Raw genomic sequence first — 21,961 nt, forward strand, 5'->3', positions numbered from 1 at the left:
ATTAGTGCCCATGGGGATTCCTATAACTTGTTGAAACAAAGAATCACCTATTGTGATGTAAAGATTATCTGAAAGAAAATCTATCCAAGAGCAAACATCTTCTACACTTACTACCTTTGTGTATCTTTTCTTTTTAGAACCTATGTCATGATCTTTATTTTTTAGCCACAAAAAGTCAAAGCATAAGGCTGTTTTCTCAACTTTTAGCACTTTGCATCTATCTTTGTCAAATCTCAGCTTGAAAACTTCAGCCACTAGCTTTTTAATTCTAAACTTCAGGTCTTCCAGCTCAATCTTTGTGTAAAGCGTCGTAAAATCATAGGTTTGAAGGAGAATAGGAGACTCTTTTTCCTGAATGCTTCGAGAGGAATTAAAAAATTTTACAACAGGAATCACTCCTACAGAGTCATTTAAAATCCAGCTTGAGTTCGAGGGGACATCTGCCTCTTTTAATAAGTCCCTCCAAAGTTCATGGACACTAGGCAACATGGCTTTGAAGCAGTAGCTTAGCCATTTAGAGATATTCGTCAAAGTAGTCTCACAAGCAGCTACAATAAATCTTGGCTTTTTTGGAGTTTTGTGAAACTTCCAAGCAGCACAAAGAAAAGGTATGCTTGGATTGCAAACAAACCCAGAAGACTTGCAAAAACTCTGATGTTTTGAGATCAAATCCTTTTGAGAAACTAAGGGGGGGGCATAAGTTTTGGCAGACGAGTTCACTTCTCTCAAAAGACATTCTAAGTAAAACTTTTTGCAAATAAAAACAAAGTTATTGGAACATTTGTCCACATAAGAAATGACAAAATTCCTATGGAATTTTCGAAGAAGAGTTTCATCTTCTTTCGAAAGATGGTTACTTTTCTTTGAGCAAATAACCGAAGGGACTTCTTCTAGTTTCAAAGCAACTTTCTTCAAAATCTTCCCTTTCCATTATGATAAGATATTTTTAACTCCTAAACATTCTTCTAATTGCAAAACAAACTTTGAGATTCCCTTATCGATAGCTTTTAAAAGGCAAGACTCTTTAAAAGAGTACAATCGAAATTTTGTGCCTTTCATGAAAAGGTCTCTTAGGTTACTAGAAAGCAAAATTGAGTTATCAGTTGTGACTACATGTCCTAAATCAGCATCAATAAAGCTTTGGAAACTCTTACTTTTACAACAACAAGGTTCTTTAAGGATAGAAGATTTTGAATGCTCTGAAAGGTGGAAGAGTGCACAAATGAGTTCTTATGATCTCTTACAACGTTCTTGGTTTGGCGTTTCCAATTTAGGGTTTGTGTTTCTTTGGCTAAGGCTCATCCAAAATTGGGCTTTCAGCCTTGACTAGCGAACAATTAGCTGTATCCAAATTTGCAGAGGTTTGGGGCACTTTCCAAGGTGTATGCTTGGGTTAAACGCTAGGTTTTGTCTTTAAGGGTTGTCTTACCTATATAAAAGCACGACATCACTTCAATGCGCATATAAAATAACAAAGGCATTACATGTTCATCTTTGGATCCTGATAGACATACAGCACTGGCTAGGCCTAGGCTTAATAGCCAACGTCATAGGCTTGATAGCCAAACATCATAGATATTACGTAGACAGGCCCATTATAGCCTCGTGTGTCTGATTGGATTATGGCCACTATCTAATATCAGGTCCATCTGTTGTGGATGCTCTAGTATACCACTATCGCGCAGTCGCCAAACACATCTGGGTGATGGCAGGCTTCTACACCCACCCCCAGCCTAGTGGCGGTAGTATAAAACTTAGGACGCTAAGCTATTACTAACTAATTCGCCTAACTAGGCATAACTAGCCTTTAGGTCAATTAAGCCTACTTTTTGCTGGCGCCCACTGTATAGGCTCGTACCCAAAACAACTCTCTGAAGGACAACTACACATTACAAGCATCGCAGCAGATATTATGTCATCACAAAGGGAACAATCCTGAATGTACATTCCAAATGTAACTACATGATATCCTCAACTATGACATGTCATGTCTCACTTTCTTTCGACTTTTGCGTTGATCTTACCCAAGGTCAAATTGAAGTACACTAAAAGGAAAGAGCATTGTTGCTTGTGAGCAAAAATGAGACATACATGCAGGCAGCACAGTTCTTAAGAAAGATTTAAAGAAACAGGTAGTTTAGAGTGCTACAATTTCTCTGCATACAAGAAGTTAAGAGGCAAGGGTTTCTTTCCATGCATTAACTGGGGTCAAAATTCAATTTTGATGTTGTATGCACTGATCAATGTATCGAATGCGATTGATCCAACTACGCAAATCCGACAACCAACCAGACAACAACAAAGTTGAAATATGCGTAATCTGGACGTTTTGCGAGAGGAACCGAACCACGGTCCATTATGCTTGTTCGCCTGCGTGATAATACGTCCATTTTTAGGAACTCGAGTCAAAAGCAGACGAATCTCTGGTCAGGAAATTGACCAGAGCTGTAAGGCCTTCACTTTTCCAGCTCTTTCGTTACCTCTATGCCCATGGATCTCGCCGTGCCCATTATCATTTTGCAAATTGCTTCTAAAGTCAGGTACTGGCACAAAGGGTCGGTCTGCTTGATCTTGGCGATTTCATAAACATGCTTCATCGTGACTTGCCCCACGATCTGGTGGCCAGGCTTGCGACTGGCTAGCTGCAACCCGGCCGCCTTCTTCAAGAAATAAGAGACAGAAGGCGACTTCACAGTAAATTCAAAGCTGTTATCCTTGTAAGCGGTGACGATCACAGACATGGGAACATCGGGTTTCATGTGCTGCGTACGGGCATTGAAATCCTTACAAAAAGCCATGATATTGAGGCGATGCTGCCCGAGGGCAGGGCCGACCGGAGCGGCGGCCTTGGCCTGGCCTGCCAGGACGGTAAGCCGGATGAGAGCTGACACTTGCCTTGCGGCCATAATCCGAGTTTGGTCGTGCTGCTGCTTTTCCCACTGCACCCACACGGATTCTTCTATTTCTTGGGTGCCATCTTGGCTTCCACAAACGTAGTGTGCAATGACATATATATATATATTGCCTACTATACCCTTTCACCTCAACCGTTGGGGCTCTCTTGAGCTGAGTGATGTGCCAAAAGTTTACCTATCCACCCCATCCATCATACCAAAGCACTTTCCTAAGTCTCAAAAGCTTCCTAACTTGCTCATCACATCAACCTTTTAATTGCTCATGTGTCAATTCCCTGCCCCGGCCGAGGAGAAGCCATGGGTTGGCCTCTCCCTCATATGAAAGTGAATCGCGGCTTCACCGCTTGCCACTTTCATATGAGGGAAAGGCCTCCCGATGGCCTCTCCCTACCCATGCAAGCTCTCCAGGCAGTGCTCCATGCAAGCTCATTTGTCTTTTCGTGGTCTGTTTTGTTGTAATCATAACTCTTTCAAGATGTGCAGGTAAGTTTGGTGCTATATTCTCTTATGTCCCTACATCGATCGTTGCGGCTTTGTTCTATGTTCTATTTGCTAAAGTTGGTAAGCCGTCCCTCCATTGCATTCTGCTACTTAATGTGCATCGTTCCACTATTGAAATTTCTTTAAGGTTTCACTTTATTGAACTTTGATTATCACTACACTTGCATTGTAATGCTTTATTTTTACTCACGGTGGCATGTAGCATCTCATTTTTGCAATTTGTGTGGCATGTAGCATCTCATTTTTGCAATTTTTAAACGTAAATGATTCTCAGAGCAAGTTCATCCTTGGATTCAAATGTGCTCATGGGCATCTATGTTTGGGTTTTGCTGATCTTTGTAGCGAGAGATTTGGAGCATTTTTTCAATGAGGATGTTTCTCACGATTGTGTCTATGATATTTTGCAATTTAACGACTATCTTTTTGTGATCTTATTTTGGAGGACTCTTCAACGAAATGACATTGCAGGTGCAATCAACACGGGAGATATATTCGACTTCCTTATGGACGTCATTCCTCAGGAGGAGCCGAAGGTGAGCAATAGAAAATAAGGCATGTGGTCTTTCTTGCATTTGACTCGAAAAGCTTTGCTACCTTGATGAAACCGTTGTTGAATTTCAAATCCTTAAAACAAGAAGACGAATACAATGGGACTTGCCCCATGATTGGAGCTCCCAAGCCCACTTCGCTTGGAGGGGTGTTCTATGATCCCAACATGGTAGCACAACAACAGCCTACGCACCATCATTTTTCTCCACATGTATGTTGTCTGTCTTTCGCCCTTGCGATTCCACACTTTCAAACGATCACAAAGGCAAACACAACTGATATATGCAATGATGAAGTCTTGAAATCTGCAAGCGAAGGGAGATGCAATGCATTTGTTTTTTTCTCCAATTCAATGGATGTTTAAATGCCCTTCCATCTTCTTTGACTGAGATCTAACTTCTTCTAATATTTTCCCTCTTTACAAAACATGATGTTGGTTTCAGCTTTAGCTGCGCTCGATAAAAATGGACAGTAGATCTTATATCAATTACCCCAGATGAGCAACTTTGATGCTCTTGACCATGTACATCTCCACAAAATAGATTAAAAGCTGTCAACAGTCGACATCCACTAGAGTGCCTGTTATCCTTTCTTACCAATGCCTTCATTATATGAAGAGTCAGCATTCCTATTATCCCTCAGATTTAAAGTTTTGTAGATTAAAGAATAACGCTTGAGTAAATGGTTGCCATTTTCATGTTGGAACCAGAGGGGTAGTGCTATTAGGCACGGACTGTGCCCTCTTATTTTGCTTTATGCATAGGTTAATCTTTTAAGTGTATGTTTAAGAAAACAATCATTTAAGAAAGAGAATATTATTCATGTTTATTGTCTTCTACCGTGTTAAATAAAAATGAAAGTAATATTAATTGAGCAACTATGGGGTATGTCCTTCTTTATGATAATAATTCTCTGTCTATAAATGTTGGAGGTGTGTCACTCACTTCATCATAATCATCCAAGAAATGACATGATATCCAAAAATTGTAGAATGTGCCACTCGAACGATGCTCTCGTTTGAACAGTCGCTCGATGTTTTGACTTACTCTAGATTCTTTACTCAAGAAAGCTATTTCCAAGCTTGAAGCGTTGATTTGGATTTTTGTGAGAACTGTGTTAATGGAAAACATACGAGAGTCATATTTCTTAGAGTTGCAAAAGAAAATAAGAGAGAAAAGTTAGCTATGGGCATGATTTGTAGATCTATAGCCTATACTTGTCATGGATTGCTTGTGCCATGAGCCTCATTCGTAGCTTGTTTTATTTTTAGCACCTTGCGCTTGATGCTGGAAAGAGATATGTTGTGCGAAGGGTAGCTTTGTTGAATAGCATCTTTGATTTCCTTAAGTTTTGTTTGTCCTTTTTGTAGCACAAAATCAATCTTCCATGTCTACAAACCATCTTTTTCTTTTTTTGGAGTGTTCTACAAATTTGCATGGGTAAACATTCGTTTTTGGACATTGGATTACAATTTGTATGGATAAATTTTCTCCAATCGAATTTAATTTTTCATACATTTTGTCCCTCTTTTTGTTGTTCTCATAAAATAGCTTTAACCAAAATACATATGTGCCAACCGGTGTAGATAAGGAAAAAGAATCAAAAGGACTTAATAAGAAGTTTATATCTTCTAGATAGTGAAGGTAAGTTTCAAATTTCTAAATGTTTGGGTAGATACTTTCGAAGGTTGGATCCTTGAAACATTTCTTCCATTCGTTGAAGCCCATACTTGTTGATATTATTAAATCCTTCAATTTGTTGGATTTAATTTTATAAAAGAATGAGTGGATATTTGGAAGTTGAGAGAATATGATATGCAAAATAAAACACACCTATTATGTGGAAATTTTGCTAGGAAATCAGTGTCCATGTAAATAGAACCCTTTCTTATCATATGTTCCATAGGTTTTCCGAAATAAATATGATGAATAATTTGATTATTTAATGCAATGGGCAATGTAATGTAGCAATTTTGAAGCAATAGAACAAGGATTGAAGTTAAGTCTTTATTGCAAAGGCAAGAAGTTTACAAAGTGATTTTTCATAAGAACACTTTTTCATTACATCAAGGCAAGAAGTCACTTTGCTTCCCCAAGTGTGTGTTGCTAGGGAAAATAATCTACAAATGGTTGAGGCAGCTTCAAAACTTTGTCCACAACCACATCCTTCAGTTTCACCTCGATGGATGATCCCTTAGCTATGGTTATGAGATCCTTATCGTTTGGGATGTTAATCAAGTTAGATGGTTTGTCACAAGCCAAGCAATAGACCTTTTTTGAGTCCCTAGACATTTTGTTTCCTTTGCAAGTAGCACATGCACTTTCATAAAATGCTTTGACCCCCATGATGGTCAAAGTCCCCACTACCTGTAAACGATTAGAAGCTACTTAGCAATCTCTTTTTGATTAATTCCAATAATTTCCAACTTAACCCTTGTGTGTCACATAGAGAACTTGATTTCTATAGCCGATGTGCTGGATATGAGCACTAAACACTTGCAAAAGGTAGACTGCAAGTGTCTAGTATATTTAATGCAATGGATTGCATGTTTTTCTTGCAAGTGACATTGTATAATATGAATTGCACCTCACCAAAGGTCTAAAAATTTTCAACAATCTTAATGAAGACCAAATCTAGTTGCTCCTAAAGGTTAGCTATGTCAACACGTTTTCAATCGTGACAATGTAATCTAGATGTAACTCTCCAAAGAAATAGTTGCTCAAAGTGAAGTAAAACGCCCAATTTTACTATGATAAGATCTTAAGCGATCTCCCCAGCTCCATACAAATGACACAATTAATAAGTTCAGCAACAACTATATATGGATCCACTATATACCATATTTAGACAAATAGCAACATACAAAATATTATGTATGGAACAAACTTTGCCTACTAGTTAGATCACTCGATTGTTTACACAACACTTTAATAATTTTATTAAAGGCAAAAGGGCAGGCCTAGTGAATATAATTCACCTTGTTCTCTCTCAACTTCTAGGGTAGGCCTTTTGAATTTTGTTCAACTTGTTATGATTGGGTCAAGCTGCACTTGCTATTTGCATCCCATCTTTTTCTCCCTCTTTCTCTCTTTCTTCCTTCTTGCTATTTGCATCCCATCTTTTTCTCCCCCCCCCCCCTCTCTCTCTCTCTCTCTCTCTCTCTCTCTCTCTCTCTCTCTCGGCAAGCCACATGAATGAAATTCATCTTGTTTCAACCTTTAAGGACAGGACTAAAAATTATGCATAATCTTATTGTGTCATAGAAGAGAATTTTAAACGTCCCTTTGGAAGGGTGACAACGGGTCTAGGGTGATGCCTCCAACATATAGCTCCACAGTTTTCCTTACCACAATGGAGTAGCTCCCTGTAAGGTCAGCCCTAGGATCTCAAGGAGATTGAACAATAGAGGTGCAAGTCTTTGGATGAATCTGTGGGACTTAGGACATAAATGATGGTAGGATTTATAGGTTGTAGCCCACAGATTCCAACTTAACACCATAGAACTGTCATTCTTGGGCAAGCTCATGAACAAATTGCAGCCAGATTGGCCTTCCAGTCTGTTTTTTTGTTGTGTTACTGATTTGAGGGGACGGGATGACTGTAGTAAGGACTTGACGAAGGTGACCCTAAAGGATTTTCCTCTCAAGTCGCTAGTGCCAATTCCCTCACTTGTTCATGCTCCTTATGATTCAGTAGTAATATGGGCTCATTGATTATGTAGTGTGTCGAAGGCTACGCCCTCACATCGACTCAATTTCCTACTCATTCTGTGGGGTTAAAATAGAATCGCATTTTCACCTTTCTGGTAGTGTATTGAGGTTCACAGATGATGGAACTACATTCAGAGGTGGTTGAAAAGAGTGCATATTTTTATTGGTCTAAGATGAAACCAAGTCATTGTATACAAAGAAGCAAGAGGTCAATTGCTCTCCTTATAATTGCACTTATGCAACCTGCATGAATTCCTCACGCTGTGGTATTATCCCAATCAAGTGTTTATCCCTTGACACATGCAATCTGGAGCAGGATACCGAAATATTGAATATCTTTCCTTTCGAGGATATGTTGCACCAAAACGATCCTGGTGTCTAAACTTTACCGCCGAGGCAAAATCATCCCAATTCATGGAAGTATTTGAGAAAAGTGAAAATAGAGCTGCTTTGTCTGGATGCACGGATTTTCCTGCGCGGATAAAAGTTCTGTGTCCGGTCTGCAGACAAAGGATTTATCAGTGTTTGCAGAAGAGAGAGACTTCATACATCAATAAACATTTTTCCATTTTCCCAGTGTTGCAAGGTCTAAAATTCTGTGACATTACTTACAAGCACATTTGGAAAATTGCCAGCTGAATTGGACAAGAAAGCGTTACTGTTCAGCAAAACAACAAAGTCCAGAGCAGCCAGCCTATGGGAAAATGGAAGAAACCATTGCAATTCATCCTTTGAAGCTAATGAGAATTTGTTCTCCATGTGTGGAAACATTTCTTGTAAGGGCCTTATCCTTGGCGCCCCACCATATGAACCCTGCAAATATTGCACTAGCATGTGCTTGTTATTCTTGGCATGTGCTAATTATTCTGTACTGTAAATTCATTTCTTTATGATCGATTTCTAGTTCCAAATAGTCTCTACCAAGTTCTACTGCATTATGAGGCCAGTTAGATATAAAGACTGAATTCGTTATGCTTGCTACATCTTTTCCATTGCTGTTCACAGCAACAAATATTGTTCTAAAATAAACTCGCAACCCATGATATCTATATAATTGCATACAAGACCCTGAAAGGCACCAGCAATGCCACTAGTTTAAGGATATACCTTTCCCGCCACGTATATTAAGGTACTATTCCTGAAGCCCAGTCCAGAAAGCAATAAACCAACTTCTTCTGGTGTCAACGGACAGCTTCCATTTCTCCTCAAGTACTCAGAGGAAAATCGAGCCTTGGGCACGACATTTCTACAGTATAGATAGCAAAAGGATCTGAATGTTAGGTAATCAATCATCATTAAATGTGTGACACTTGTAAAATATGATTTCACATAATCACATGCAAGAGCTATTCACAATAATCATAAAGCCTAAAGAGTGCATCAAAGCTTTGGAGATTTATGGCCTCTTCCCAGTTCATCCGCTCAAGGGACATGGATATCCTTGTCACATGCGTGGGATAGATTTGGCATCCATTCCAAAGAATATATCTAAATGAAACCAGGAACATGCCCAAAATCATCCTCTAAAAACACAACATAGTGCAGTTTCAATCTCATGATAGTCACTCATAAGGTTGAAAACCATAAACTCCATCATGCATAGCAGGGACTAGCTACTATGACATCCCCACTGATGTCATCAACGCCCAACAGTGGGTGTAGACCATAGTATAAACATATGCTCTAGCCTCTCACACATACAAAATCACACACCCACTTATACTTGAGCATCCATTAATACAAAGTCTTCGTATTGAGTTTCTGTCAACACTCCACAGGAGAAGGGCAGACTCGGCCATGACAGGCTAGCACTAAAGGAGAAAGTAATCCAAAATCTCTTCATTCAAGCCACACCTGCTTGTGAAGACTAAACAGTTACATTTTAGTCTCTCCCAGACAAGCATCTAAATCTAGCTGATAGGGCAATGCACCTTAAGATAGAAAGAATTATTGCAATACCAGCAGGCTGCAACATGGACAAAAACTTAACTCATCTTGACCCAAGCAAGTGGCATGCACTTAACGGATTCAAACATCCTAACATAGGGGTCAGCATCTACATAAAAGTTCTACTTCAAGAAATCCAAAAGCCATACCAAAAATATGTGGATGCATGACAGGGCACAGAGAAAGTAGGCCATGCCTCCCTGCAAGCTGCATTTCATCGTTTATGAAAACAATTTTTAAGCCAAGGTCCCCCATTTCACCTTTCCGAGAAGACAAATTTCAGGGTAAGGTCCCTTATTCAGACAGAAACAATGATAACTCATGGGAAGTCCAAAATATGATCAAAAGATTCAGGATGCTGGAATACTATACTTGAAAGTTTTACGGCGATATGATGAAAGGGCTCGTTGCTCTGCTCTCCCTCCACCATAGTAACATGCTGAATGTGCAATCATATCCTTCTCAAACCTCAAATGAAGGCCAATAAAAGGTCCATACTCCTCTTTATCAAATGGTTTTGTTTTATTAGCATAGCTATCCTTCCCCAACAAAAGATTTTTGGATGATTTTTGCAGGAATCTTGCCTTTGCTTGCATGCGTGTGACCAGTTGGTGTCCAAAACCAACAATACGTCGTACAAACTTAAGTGCATGAAAGTTGGTCTTGCATCTCAATCTTGTGGCATCATCAGGCAGTCCTTCAAATGCTAGCCTGTGATGAAACCTATCCAGTGCAGCCACCCCATAACTGCAAAAGCATCAGAAAACAGAACCCAACATGACTATGCATGCCAACAGATTGTCGAGTAACAACTCAGATGATTTTGAACTTCCTACTCCATTTTGATGGAAAGATGAAGAACAAGCTTTCCAACGCTTCGATATCATTATACTGGAGCTTTTGAAAAGCCAACATAATCTTGCTAATCTATCACTCAAAAATAATAACGTAAGCCTTTCCGCTTAGTTCCTAATGCTCAGAATTATTATATTCAAGTAATGCATGATTTGAAATATAATTTTAAAGTCAAATAATAGACATGTGACTTCAATTACCCCTGCCTTCTAAGTTTGGCGCCCATCGCATTACAGGTACATATATGACAAGTTAATTAATGACAGTTTCTTAAAACACCAAGAATAAATAAGACTCATTCTTGCCCTACAATCAGCAACTTCCTCAAGATTGAATCACAAAATAACGAATTTATCATTTTTCAACTGTGAGTTCAAGTTGAATCAGACTTTCAACAAAAGCTTTCACTTGGTATGCCTCTAAAGTGCCTCTAATAACTAACCCTCATTCACATTCAGCTTTCCCTCTTTCTGGTCTAACCTTCTGCACAGTTAAGGAGTATCTTATGCTTTATACTGTCTTATAACTAGATTTCTTGGCCTCCAAATCTTATTCCATCAGCCACAATGCCTCTGGGGGAGGTAGGACTGCCTACAACACTCAAACTGAACAGGCTGATATTTGGGTAAGGGTGAAACTGGAAGTGTACTTGCCACTTGTGCAACCAAGTGTCAACCACCTCCTTGGTTCAGGATTTCTGATCTCTGGGATAAGGATCTCGAGTGATATTCAAACCTAACACTGAAGCCAAAGCATCCGCCTGCGTGAGCGCTTGTACAGTGCTAGTCAAAAGTGAGAGTGAAGTCTGAATCCCTTGGATTGTTGTGTCAACCCCGTTTGATTCACATTAACTCGCTCAAACGGTTCTGATACCAACTGACACGTCACGTCCCCAGCAATCCTGAAACCTTTGATCTACAAGCAAACACAAGAACACACCAAACGTGAGGAATCTGAGTAGGCTGCTCACCACCCAACCCTGACATCTACGGGATGCGATCCTGAATCAGGAGATGTCCCCTCTGAGCCACGAGCTGAGCTACTGGTACGAACTCCCAACCAGACCCTAACCAGCCTGGTGTCCCATACCACCAGGTGGCGCCTAAAGGCCTCAGATTTGCTGCTGGGCCTTGGGCTACACTAAGATGCAGGTGCACGTCTGCGACTCAATCCAGGATCAAACCTAGCACCTGGGAACAAAACTTGCCCCCATCGGCTCTCTGAGAACTGAACCTCTGGGCCCATTATATAGACTCGGGCCCAATGTGCCAAAAATAGCGAAGACCTAAATCTGGTTCGTACCCTTGCCACTCAACCCGAGAATCAAGCCTTCCTAGCCCTAAGCCTCCCCAGGCTACCTGAGCTAGTCTTGTGTACTGCAGTACACGTCTGATACCAATCTGTGCACATGACACCACTAAGGACCCCCTCCCCCAATTAGGGGAGAATTTGCTTTTTACTTGGAGAACTGAGAAATACAAATAACACTCTTTGACAGAGTACGGAAACCCACTTTTGAAGAGTACACTGTGCACACGTATTGCAGAACCAAAGACGTGAGACGTAGACACCTCCCAAGAGGGCTGAAATGAGGCAAGAGCTGAGGCTGGTCAGAGGCCAGGTCAGAGGCCAACTTCTAGAAGTGTCAGGCTGCTCAAGAGGGGTAGGAGGGGAGCTGTAGGAGTGCTGAAGGCAGGAGGAGCTGAGTGAGGAATAAGAGGGCAGCAAGGGCCCTATTTATAGGGGCTGGGGAGTCAGCCAACCAGCCTGGCTGAGCCGACTAAGCAGTCGCCTACAGCCGACTAATTGCTGCCCCTTAGCCTATAAAAGCCCTTCCCTGGCTCATTTGCCAGGGAGTTTTGTGGGCAGGCTGCCTTCCTTGCTTGCCTCAGGTCCATTTGGCCAGCCTTTGGCGGCCCCTCTGGGGCTCCTATCCTAGGCTATGACCTAGACCTAACCCAACCTCAGATGGAAACACTTACTACCTACTGTTCTCTAGTGGATACTAGTGAACAAGACTGATTGTCTAACTTGATCTAAGACTAAGAGACTTACCTATGTAGCTTGTGCCTGACTATTCCTAGACAAGGGCTCACAAAGGGTTCACAGCATACAACATCTCCTATTAGGGAACTATTACGCACTTGTCCATGTAGCCAGTATGTCACATTTCACCCAAGTGCAGGGGCGCACTTGGGTGCATGTGACATTCCCTCCTTAACTTGGCGGTAGGTTCATTGCTTCCAAGTAGTCCGCCAAAACTTGTGAGAACTACTAGAAAAATCCTTAGTCCAACAGCGATGTGGTGGCAATGAAAGCAACGATGTTCTTGGTGGTACCACTTCTGTCCGTCGGGCTGTAGATAGCCTCCCGTAATGCCCGCTTTAGCCTTCTCATCTGGAGTCATCTTTGGCTTAGACTCCTCTTTTTGACCACACGCTTGGCCGTGGTTCTTTTGGTACTCGTTGTCCTTCTGATGATCCTTACCCGTTGTGTTGTTTAACTGCTGCGGGGCTTTGGAATCCTTATTGCTTTATATCTAGCTACATGAAGACTTTCCTAGTTGAAGGGCAAGACGATGTGAGCATCACTTTTCTTGTTTAAATGGGGAAACCTATTCAAGGAGTCACCTTGTTAGCACAATACATTTTGAACAATGTAGGGTACTTTTTGGTCCAATTGAATTTGAATTGACCATTACCTAGAGTCCATTGTCTAATTCTGATACCTATAATTTAAGCTTGATTTAAGACAGTTAGGGACACCTCTTACTTCAGAGTACTGGTACTAATGCAACTTGTAATGACAAATGTAGACGTCTTTATAGATTTAGGTTTCAGTTGAAGAACAAAAGGTCATCCTTGGGGAAGGGCTGCCTTTATAGGCTACCCTGCACCCCTCCCTAGGCTGCATCAATGGGGCCTAGGGCTACCTTTATGGGGCCTAGGGCTGCCATTTATGGGGCCAGCCAACCAGCCCCAAAAGCCCTATAAATAGGGGCCCACCAAGCCCTCTTTCCTCATTCAGTTCCCCCCCTCCTTCAGCCTCCTACAGCTCCTGCTCAGCCCCCTCTGAACAGCCTGACACTCACCACCAGTGGCCCTCTTACCCGCCTCAGCCTTTGGCATCAGTTCAGCCCTCTCGGAAGGTGTTCACACAACGCATCAGACGGGAAGTCGGGACAACAAACGGAGTAAGGTTTGAGGTATGTTTCAGCATCTCTTTTCAGTTATCTCTTACAGTTTTACACAGCTCATTCTCAGCTCTTTATTTCAGTCCTCTCTCAGCTCTCTTGTAGGATCTATCACTCCTAGCTTTCACTCTCTCACTCAGGCAGTAACCCTGCGTTTCGGTGGACAGCACAAGCCTCTCCCTTGCCTTGCAGAAGCCTCCTACATCGTCAGTGTGGACAGCATCAAGGTATCGGTATTGGTCGGCGTTGCCTCTCACGTCTTTGGGTCTGCTATACCTGTGCATAGTGAGCTCTTTAGAAGCGCCTTTTTTGTGCTCTCTCGAAGGGTGTTCTTTGTATTTCCCAGTTCTCCAAGTATAAAAGCAAATTCTCCCCTGATTGGGGGAGGGGCCCTCAGTGGGTACAAGGACCCAATCGGTTGTCGACTCTACTCTCTCTCTACCCTCATCTCCTTCTCTCTCTATGGTGTAAACGCTAATTCCTCGCTAAAGGTTTAAAGGTCTTGCTGTGAATTACACGATCAGATTACCGTTGCATGTTACAGTTCGTATGCTTATTAGCCCAATGTTGCCACCAAGTAGCCGCCTCACGGTAAGATGAGGGGCTGCTAGGTGGACTTTGTATTGCTTATCTTGAATCTGCGCTAATGGAAAATGAGCTAGGAACTCATGAATGAACTGAAGAATAGCTGAATGGTCACACTTACCATCATACTTAGCAAAATTTGGAGTGGACCAGGTGAGTGTGTTACCTTTGTCGATGACGAAGCTATGACGGTAACTGCTGCCGCGCTCAAACTTGCCTGCATAGTGGCTAACATCTGTTTGTGTTGGAGAAGCATCACCTCTCGGTCTAGCTTTTGTTGCCTCTTGCTTGGGCGAGCTCTAGGCGTCGCAGTGCCTCCTCATTCTTGCGTTCCTCACGCATCACTAAGAGCATTTTTTCAAAATCTTTGGTTCCTCTTTCTTCCTCCAGACGTTGTTTTGTTTGGTTTAGCTGTCTTCTGATTTCTTCTAGCTGGGATGAATGTTCCTCGAGTTGCTGTAGGAGGACCCGATTCTGCTCCAGAAGATTCGCCATCATTTCTTGAGCATTTAGCGGAAGCATATCTTTTTGGTAGTCTTTCTCCTCTTGATAGTCTTCAAAGTTGACATCTTTTCCCGACCCTTCCATGGCGCTTAATTGTGTGGCCTTTTCGGATCTCAACACAACCATACACTTGCGGTAGTCAAGCTGGATACAGACCAAAGCTCTGATACCAATGTAACATGCAATGGTAATATGATCGTGTAATCACAACAAGACCTTCTTTAAACCTTTAGCGAGGAGTTAGCATTATGCACCATAGAGAGAGAGAACGGAGATAAGGGTAGAAAGAGAATGGAGTCGACAACCGATTGGGTCCCTGTAACCACTGAGGGCCCCCTCCCCCAATCATGGGAGAATTTGTTGTATACTTGGAGAAATACAAATAACACTCTTCGAGAGAGCACAGAAACACGCTTCTGGAGAGTACACTGTGCACACTTATTGCAGAACCAAAGACCTGAGAGGCAACGCCGACCAATACCGAGATCTTGATGTTGTCCACACTGACAATGTAGGGCACTTCTGCAAGGCAAGGAAGAGGCTTGTGCTATCCACCGGGATGCAAGGTTACTGCGTGAGAGAGTGAAAGCTAGGAGTAATAGATTCTAAAGAGAGCTGAGAGAACTGAAATTTAGAGCTGAGAAGTGAGCTGTGCAAAACTGTAAAGAGCTGCTGAAACAATACCCCAAACCTTACTCCGTTTGCTCCAAATCCCCGACTGATGTGCTGCATAGACACCTTCCAGGAGGGCTGAACTAAGGCCAAGAGCTGAGGCTGGTCAGAGGCCAACTTCTGAAAGTGTCAGGCTGCTCGAGGGGGGAGCTGTAGGAGTGCTGAAGGCAGGAGGAGCTGAGTGAGGAATGAGAGGCAGCAAGTGCCCTATTTATAGGGGCTGGGTAGCCAGCCAACCAGGCTCATTTGCCACGGAGTTTAAAGACAGCCTTTGTAGGACCTAACCTAACCTCAGATGGAAACACTAACTACCTACTATTCTCCATTGGGTACTAGTAGTGAACAAGACCGACTGTCTGACTTAACCTAAGGCTGAGAGACTGACCTATGTAGCTTGTGCCAAACTGTCCCTGGACTAAGGCTCAAAAAGGGGTCACATCACACGACAAAATCTCCTATTAGGGAACTATTACGCACTTGTCGATGTAGCCAGTGTGTCACATTGCACCAAAGTGCAGGGGTGCATGTGACACTCATCCAACACTCAACCCCTTCAAGTCCTCGCTGAGTCGAGCTCCATGGCTCAGCCATGGGCATTAGCCCAGCCATGGAGCAGCTCTCCATGAAGCCCGAAACACTAGCTGAAAAGCAAAACCCTAGCTTGAATCTTTGCTGCTCAGGTCAAGGGACTGAAATCAGCCGAGATCGTCCAACGCTCAGCCCGAAGGAGCTGTGGGGCGAAAGATGGAGCCACCCAGCTCGCTCAGCTCGAGGGACTGAAAACAGCCCAGATCGTCCAATGCTTAGCTTGTGAGGCAAAAAATGGAGCCGCCCACCTTGTCCAGCTGAAGGGACTCTTCAGTCGCTCACCCTGTGTAGCAGCTCATTACCATGTCGTTCACCAATGCTGCTCAATGACTATAGCTTGAAACGAGGGTCTGTTCAACTCAACTATACCAACACACTACCTTGAAAATGAGCCGCCCTTTTGGGGCTTAAGACGACTCCTCCAGGTCTAGCATTGGTGGCTGCATTGGATTTTTTCTTTGCAAGAAGGTCAAAGGACTTCGAGAGCGAGGTTCATCTTCATCTTCAACTGACGGAACCTAACACTGTCCTTTTGACGGACATATAGAACATTGACTATTCTCCTCAACATGACCAAAACAAAGGTCAAATCCTTTGCACAAGCTTTGAGTTCTTCCATAGGAGCCTCTCCGGTTGCAACCCGAACAAGGCAAGATGAACTAAAGCATGCTTTGAGTCTGCAAGAGTGAATCGATACTCGAATAAGAGAATCGTGAACTAAAAAATGCAAAATGGACTGGGTACTCGAGTGTCTAGCTGCACTCGAGGCCCAGCTCGAGAAACAATCTAGCATTCAAGCAGCTGTCCACCAATGTGTGAGTGAATCTCCTTCTGAGTGAATCTCCTTCACATGTCGTTTCCAAGCTTGATAATTTGATTTCGCATGAGGTCAAATCAAAGCTTAGCAAACATGTGGATTTAGTGCTTAAGGAGGAGAAAGCTAGGGAGAAAGTTGCACTTACTATGGGGATTGGGGGGTTACCAGAGCATTGGCGAAGTGAGGATTTTAAAGTTCTTTTACCATTTCAACAACGCCTACATAACATATTGAGCGCTATGCCCAGGATCACTTGGGATACTGCAGTAGTTGAGGCATTCAACGCACACCACAAAATCATGCCATCATCACATTCAAGATGCCCAAGGATAGGTTGGCAAACCAAAGCCTTGAAAGGCACCAAGATATGGATAGCGGAAGATCTCACTCCTCGACAACTTAAGATGAAGGCTTCTGAACTTCAAAAAGTACAGGAAGCTCTAAAGAATGACAAGTGGGCGGTATATCAGGAAGGTATTGCTCTGATTAAGGATTTCAAATCAGCTAAGATACCAACGCAGATGTGGAGACACTCAGTCTATACCTGATGTAATACACAAGTCTTCTAAGACAGTAGGATGGACTCTCAGTCCTTAACTGACACGCTGTTTTGATGGACTCTCAGCCCTTAACTGATTTTGGTTTCTTTAGTCTCATAGACCTTTTGGTCTTCCGTAGACTCTAATATACTCTCTCTCTCTCTCTCTCTCTCTCTCTCTCTCCATGCACCTTTGTACACTCCAATTGACTGTCATCATATTGAGTTCCCATTAGTACACCTTCTTTGAATTGGTAAAGTACCTCGCCTTCTTTGAATTGCCAACAGTAACGGATAAAGAATCTGACTTTTACCCCCAATTCTTTTTTTGTATCATGAAAGAAATATCAAGAGGCATGGAAAAAAACGCCCAAAAAAAAGCACAATAAATAGATAGTAAGCAAAGCAACAGTTGAGTTCCCATCAGCACAATCCGCTCTCTAAATTACGAGGCAAACTATATCTGCTCACATTCTTCCAAAATTTTAGATCATATTACGAAATTGACTTCAACGAAACTCCCACTCATTAATTAAGAATATGTCCTGCATAGAGCAGGCATGGTTGACCTCATTACTTATATCATCACTGACCATAATGCCCATAGCTGGGTGCAAGTCACATATCTAATTAGATATCAAGTTTGAAAGACCAACTTGTTTGATCTCTGTGGAATTTTTGAGATCTAGTCACATTTAAATCTACACCAAAATGTGGCCATGTACACACTCTTACTTGTTCCTTATTCAGCTGAAACTGATCAGATAACATTACCAGAAAGACTACCAAAGGTGAAAGCCAAAAGTTAATTCATTAATACATCATACCTTTGCAAAATTGGAAGAACATTTTCAAAGTACCACTCCTTCCTTGCATGTTTTGGCACAAAGAAAAAGCAGTTAGGTCGCTCTACGCACTTCTTGTCATAGTACTCAGGGGTACTCCATCCAAATTCAGGAGGAAGCTGGCGAACAATGTGCACTTCTTTCTTCAATGATGATAAAAAATGATCAATATCATATATGTCACGAAAATCACTGTTTACAATCCACCACATTCACAATCAGTCCCACGCTTGAAAATCTCTCTCTCTCTCTCTCTCTCTCTCTGTGCGTGCGCACACGCGTGTGTGTGTGAGGGGATGTGTATCTGAGCAAGGCCAAGGAGGTGATTTGCCTTTGTGGAGCGTCAACTTCAGAGTCAACACAAAGATAAAACTTCCCCCCTTACTGTTCTTTCTAATTTATCATTCATTTGGGAACGAAATTGCATCAGCATGACCTATATGCTAGTCATAAAATAAATGAGGTCATAAAATGTATGCACAAGGCCTTCAGGAAAATCAAAGAAATGAGGAACAATATAGGCACGCTAGACAAGTGCCACTGGAAAGGGGATTTCTGTTTTACGAAATGGTTTCAAGCTATGCATGGATAAATTTGAAGGCATCAAAAGCAGAGATTGCATTTTTAAAGAAAAGATAAGAAGAACAAATGGATGCGAATTGGAATGTGAACATTCTAAGGTGTTATGTAGACCTGAGCCAAAGAGGCTTCCTCCGGGGTGAAGAAATCGCAATACAAAGAAGCAAAAATACTGAGGTCAGGGGTGCAGTACCTGAACACGATTTTGAATCGGAACACCATATCAAACACTTTGGCATGACAAATTCATGACCGCATACCCAAACACCATAGCCCAAGTGCCCAAACACATAATTATAAGAGGATTAACAGGAGATTTTATTTTTTTGGGGGGAGGCAGAAATTATTGATTATATTCATATGTCAAAAGAGAGTATAAAGCTAGTCCTATCAAACCTTCTCACAAAAGAGAGCTCTCCTTCCATCAGTAAATTTGTTCAAGTAGTCAAGCCTTGAGTAGGGACTTCTCTGACACTAAATCGCACACCAATTTATATACAATTAGTAAATACTGGCATACAGGAATTGAGACAAGAGTGTGCGATGTTATGTAGAGCAGTGCACATTCTAGTGACCACCTATAAGTTTCATTCGGGTACTAGGCAGGCACTGATGCCACTTTTTCTTAAACTAGATATGATCAACTTGCACAAACCTCTCACAATAGTACTAAACATTAAAGTGATTTTTTATGGCCTTCTAATTTAAGCGTTGGTGGGTTGTAACCCTTCAATTATTAAAATTACACATGGTCAACAGCACAAACCTAAAACAACAATATTGAACGTGAAGAAAAATAAATTATAATTCCTTCTTATTTTAAGTGCTGCCTTGCGTTCTCTTTGCCACATTGGAGGAAGAGGGGTAAATGCAACAAGGCAAGAACATACGAATTGATCAGGCAACTCCCACTTTAGGAGACGTCAATTGATTTCGATTCAGTCAAGGCATTTCCCCATCTTGCCGTCCTTCACATTCTTCAATCTGAGGGCATTCTGCAAGTGGAGCTGAGAATTTGCAAGTTCTACCCACGAGCGTGTACCATACATGGTCACTAACACTTGATCCAAAATCAGCAAGGAACCCTTGCAGCAAAATCACAAGGGAGCGAGCCCTTGCAGCAAAATCTCACGCTTGCAGATATATTTGTTCATTCTCTCAGTTCACATGTTCATCAGATGTCTTTGCAGCATTCAAAACTGCACTCGCGCTCAGCCCTCACATTCATGAATCAACATAAAGGTGTAAAGATGCATCTACAGTAAAATATCATCTTTAAGTTATGAATGATAGTGATACTCCAGTAAGCCACACCTTGCATCCCTCCAAACGGAAGATTCTTGAAAATGAGGAACCACGAGAGAAGCATTCAACAGCCACGCTACAGTCACTGCATTACAAACCTACAACGAATAACGATGCAGTTGAGTTTCATTTCCATCTTTTTTCCTTTCAAAACAGGAAACCTTATAGAGAAACATAATCATCCAAGATACTATCAAAACCAAATATAATGAGTGCAATTTCTATCTCTCTTTTTTTCCTATTTCTTTTTACCCGTGGATTTTGTACTCACGCATATGTGGAGCTGAAATAAACCTCCTGTACAAAAGACTTGTAGGTATCTTGATCCAAAGCCATGAACCGCCTACAAGGCTTTAATCATTCGAATGAGTCATGGTATCATCCCATCAAACTTATCTTTAAAGATATGATAACCTCTTGTCATCTAATCAAATAACATGAGTTAGTAATGGTATAAAATGTCAAACGTCATGAACTATCCTATTATCTTTAAGAATTAAATATAAGCCCCATATCAAGCAATGCATCGTCCAAGAATGCTCGGTTGAAATTCAGAAGCTGGAACGAGTATCAAGACTCAAGAAGAGGAGGCCTATGAGCGCAGATCAAAGTCAGGGGCACCCCTTAGCGTGGAAACCAGACAAATGCAGGTAAACGATAGCCAGAGACTTTAGTCTGTGTAGCTAACAACACTGTATTCTGTAGTTACAACAATAAGCAAATCATCACGCACATTCTTGCTTGAAACTAAACAGAACTTTGCACCCACATTTCCAATCAAATTGACGTTGATCGAAAAAGAGATTTCGAATTCGTAACAACAATGACAAGAAGCCATGGCCCAACTAAATGGTGCTATTGAAGCTAGGAAATATGAAAACAACCTCATGCATTCTTGATCAGAAGCTAGGAACATTTCAGTTTCATTTAAGTTGACAACACTCTAAACATGGCCACCGTCACGTTAAGGATGTGTTAGAGCATTGCTTACAATTTTATTCTCTATTTCTCCAAGACATGGCGCCCACCCATTGGATTTTGGGGGATCCCATATGCCAGGAAGTTCTGACGTGTTCTGAGAAAAGAGCATGAAGAGTTAGGCACATTACAAGCATTAGCACCACCATGAGATTCCTATCTCCAAGCTCTGAACCTGAATTGGAAATCCTGTGCTGTCACTTATGAAAAAATACGAAAAAAGCATGCCTACGCGACAACGCTAAAATCTTAAAATAACGTTTCAGAGTGCAAGCAACAAGCACACCAAAATTTAACAAAATGTAAGATGACTTTCAAGAACGTGACTTAACGACTGATCCTTCAAAAGGTGAATAGCAAACCTCGACAAGGGAGCGACTTCTTTCACGGATCAAATGTGTGTGAACCGCTCCTGGAGGAATGTACTCCTGCACTTTCGATTAGACGTCAAAAGGATGCACTTGCCGTTAGGAGAGAGGAACAATTGGAAATGGCCAATGAAGCATACCGAGAACAATTCATGGATCCACATACTGGCATCAGCAGGTGCCTGGCCCAAACGATAGCCAGAGAGTGCGACGGAGGCAAATACCAAGAGCCAGAGGAAGAAGGAAAACCAAAATTGAGATGGAGGGGGGGATAAGCTGTCGACGAAATGGGGACGTGGGGATAATTCATCGATACGGGAAGGGATTCCATCCTTGAATTTCAAGCTCTTGCTGCGTCCCATGAGTGCAGGGATCAGATGGAGATGGAGAAGAGCTCAGTTGGAGGAAGGAGCAAATGAGTGAGCTTTTATACTATCGCCGCCACATTTTTTTAAACATTTAGACTATCAAGACAAGATGGTCTATCATATGGACTCTCTATTTGTGTTGGT

At 41.9% G+C, this 21,961-nt stretch overlaps 2 protein-coding genes across 4 annotated transcripts; both read right to left on the minus strand.

Moving 5' to 3' along the window:
• Positions 1-2,164: 2,164 nt before the first annotated feature.
• Positions 2,165-3,005, minus strand: MRPL11 (mitochondrial ribosomal protein L11). Its single transcript, XM_087399923.1, has one exon. It carries the CDS (start codon positions 2,904-2,906, stop codon positions 2,457-2,459), a length of 450 nt encoding a protein of 149 aa, XP_087256049.1. The 5' UTR covers positions 2,907-3,005; the 3' UTR covers positions 2,165-2,456.
• A 4,905-nt stretch (positions 3,006-7,910) lies between these two features.
• On the minus strand, positions 7,911-21,920 carry LOC147883090 (O-fucosyltransferase 39-like). 3 transcript variants are annotated; one of them, XM_087400129.1, is made up of 10 exons: positions 21,590-21,910; positions 21,444-21,509; positions 21,095-21,178; positions 20,375-20,446; positions 20,113-20,201; positions 18,202-18,411; positions 9,995-10,369; positions 8,783-8,921; positions 8,288-8,488; positions 7,911-8,175 (listed from the first exon to the last, which is right to left on the minus strand). In XM_087400129.1, exons 1-10 carry the CDS (start codon positions 21,809-21,811, stop codon positions 7,954-7,956), a joined length of 1,680 nt encoding a protein of 559 aa, XP_087256255.1. In that variant the 5' UTR covers positions 21,812-21,910; the 3' UTR covers positions 7,911-7,953. The 3 variants fall into 3 exon arrangements, with proteins under 3 accessions (XP_087256255.1, XP_087256257.1, XP_087256256.1); XM_087400131.1 differs by lacking the exon at positions 8,288-8,488 and having other exon boundaries at positions 21,590-21,920; XM_087400130.1 differs by lacking the exon at positions 20,375-20,446 and having other exon boundaries at positions 21,590-21,909.
• Between the last annotated feature and the right edge of the window lie 41 nt (positions 21,921-21,961).

Source organism: Dipteris shenzhenensis, chromosome 28 (genome assembly GCF_047967505.1).
Source record: "Dipteris shenzhenensis isolate YYH24624 ecotype China chromosome 28, Dip_SZ_1.0, whole genome shotgun sequence".
Taxonomy (NCBI): domain Eukaryota; kingdom Viridiplantae; phylum Streptophyta; class Polypodiopsida; order Gleicheniales; family Dipteridaceae; genus Dipteris; species Dipteris shenzhenensis.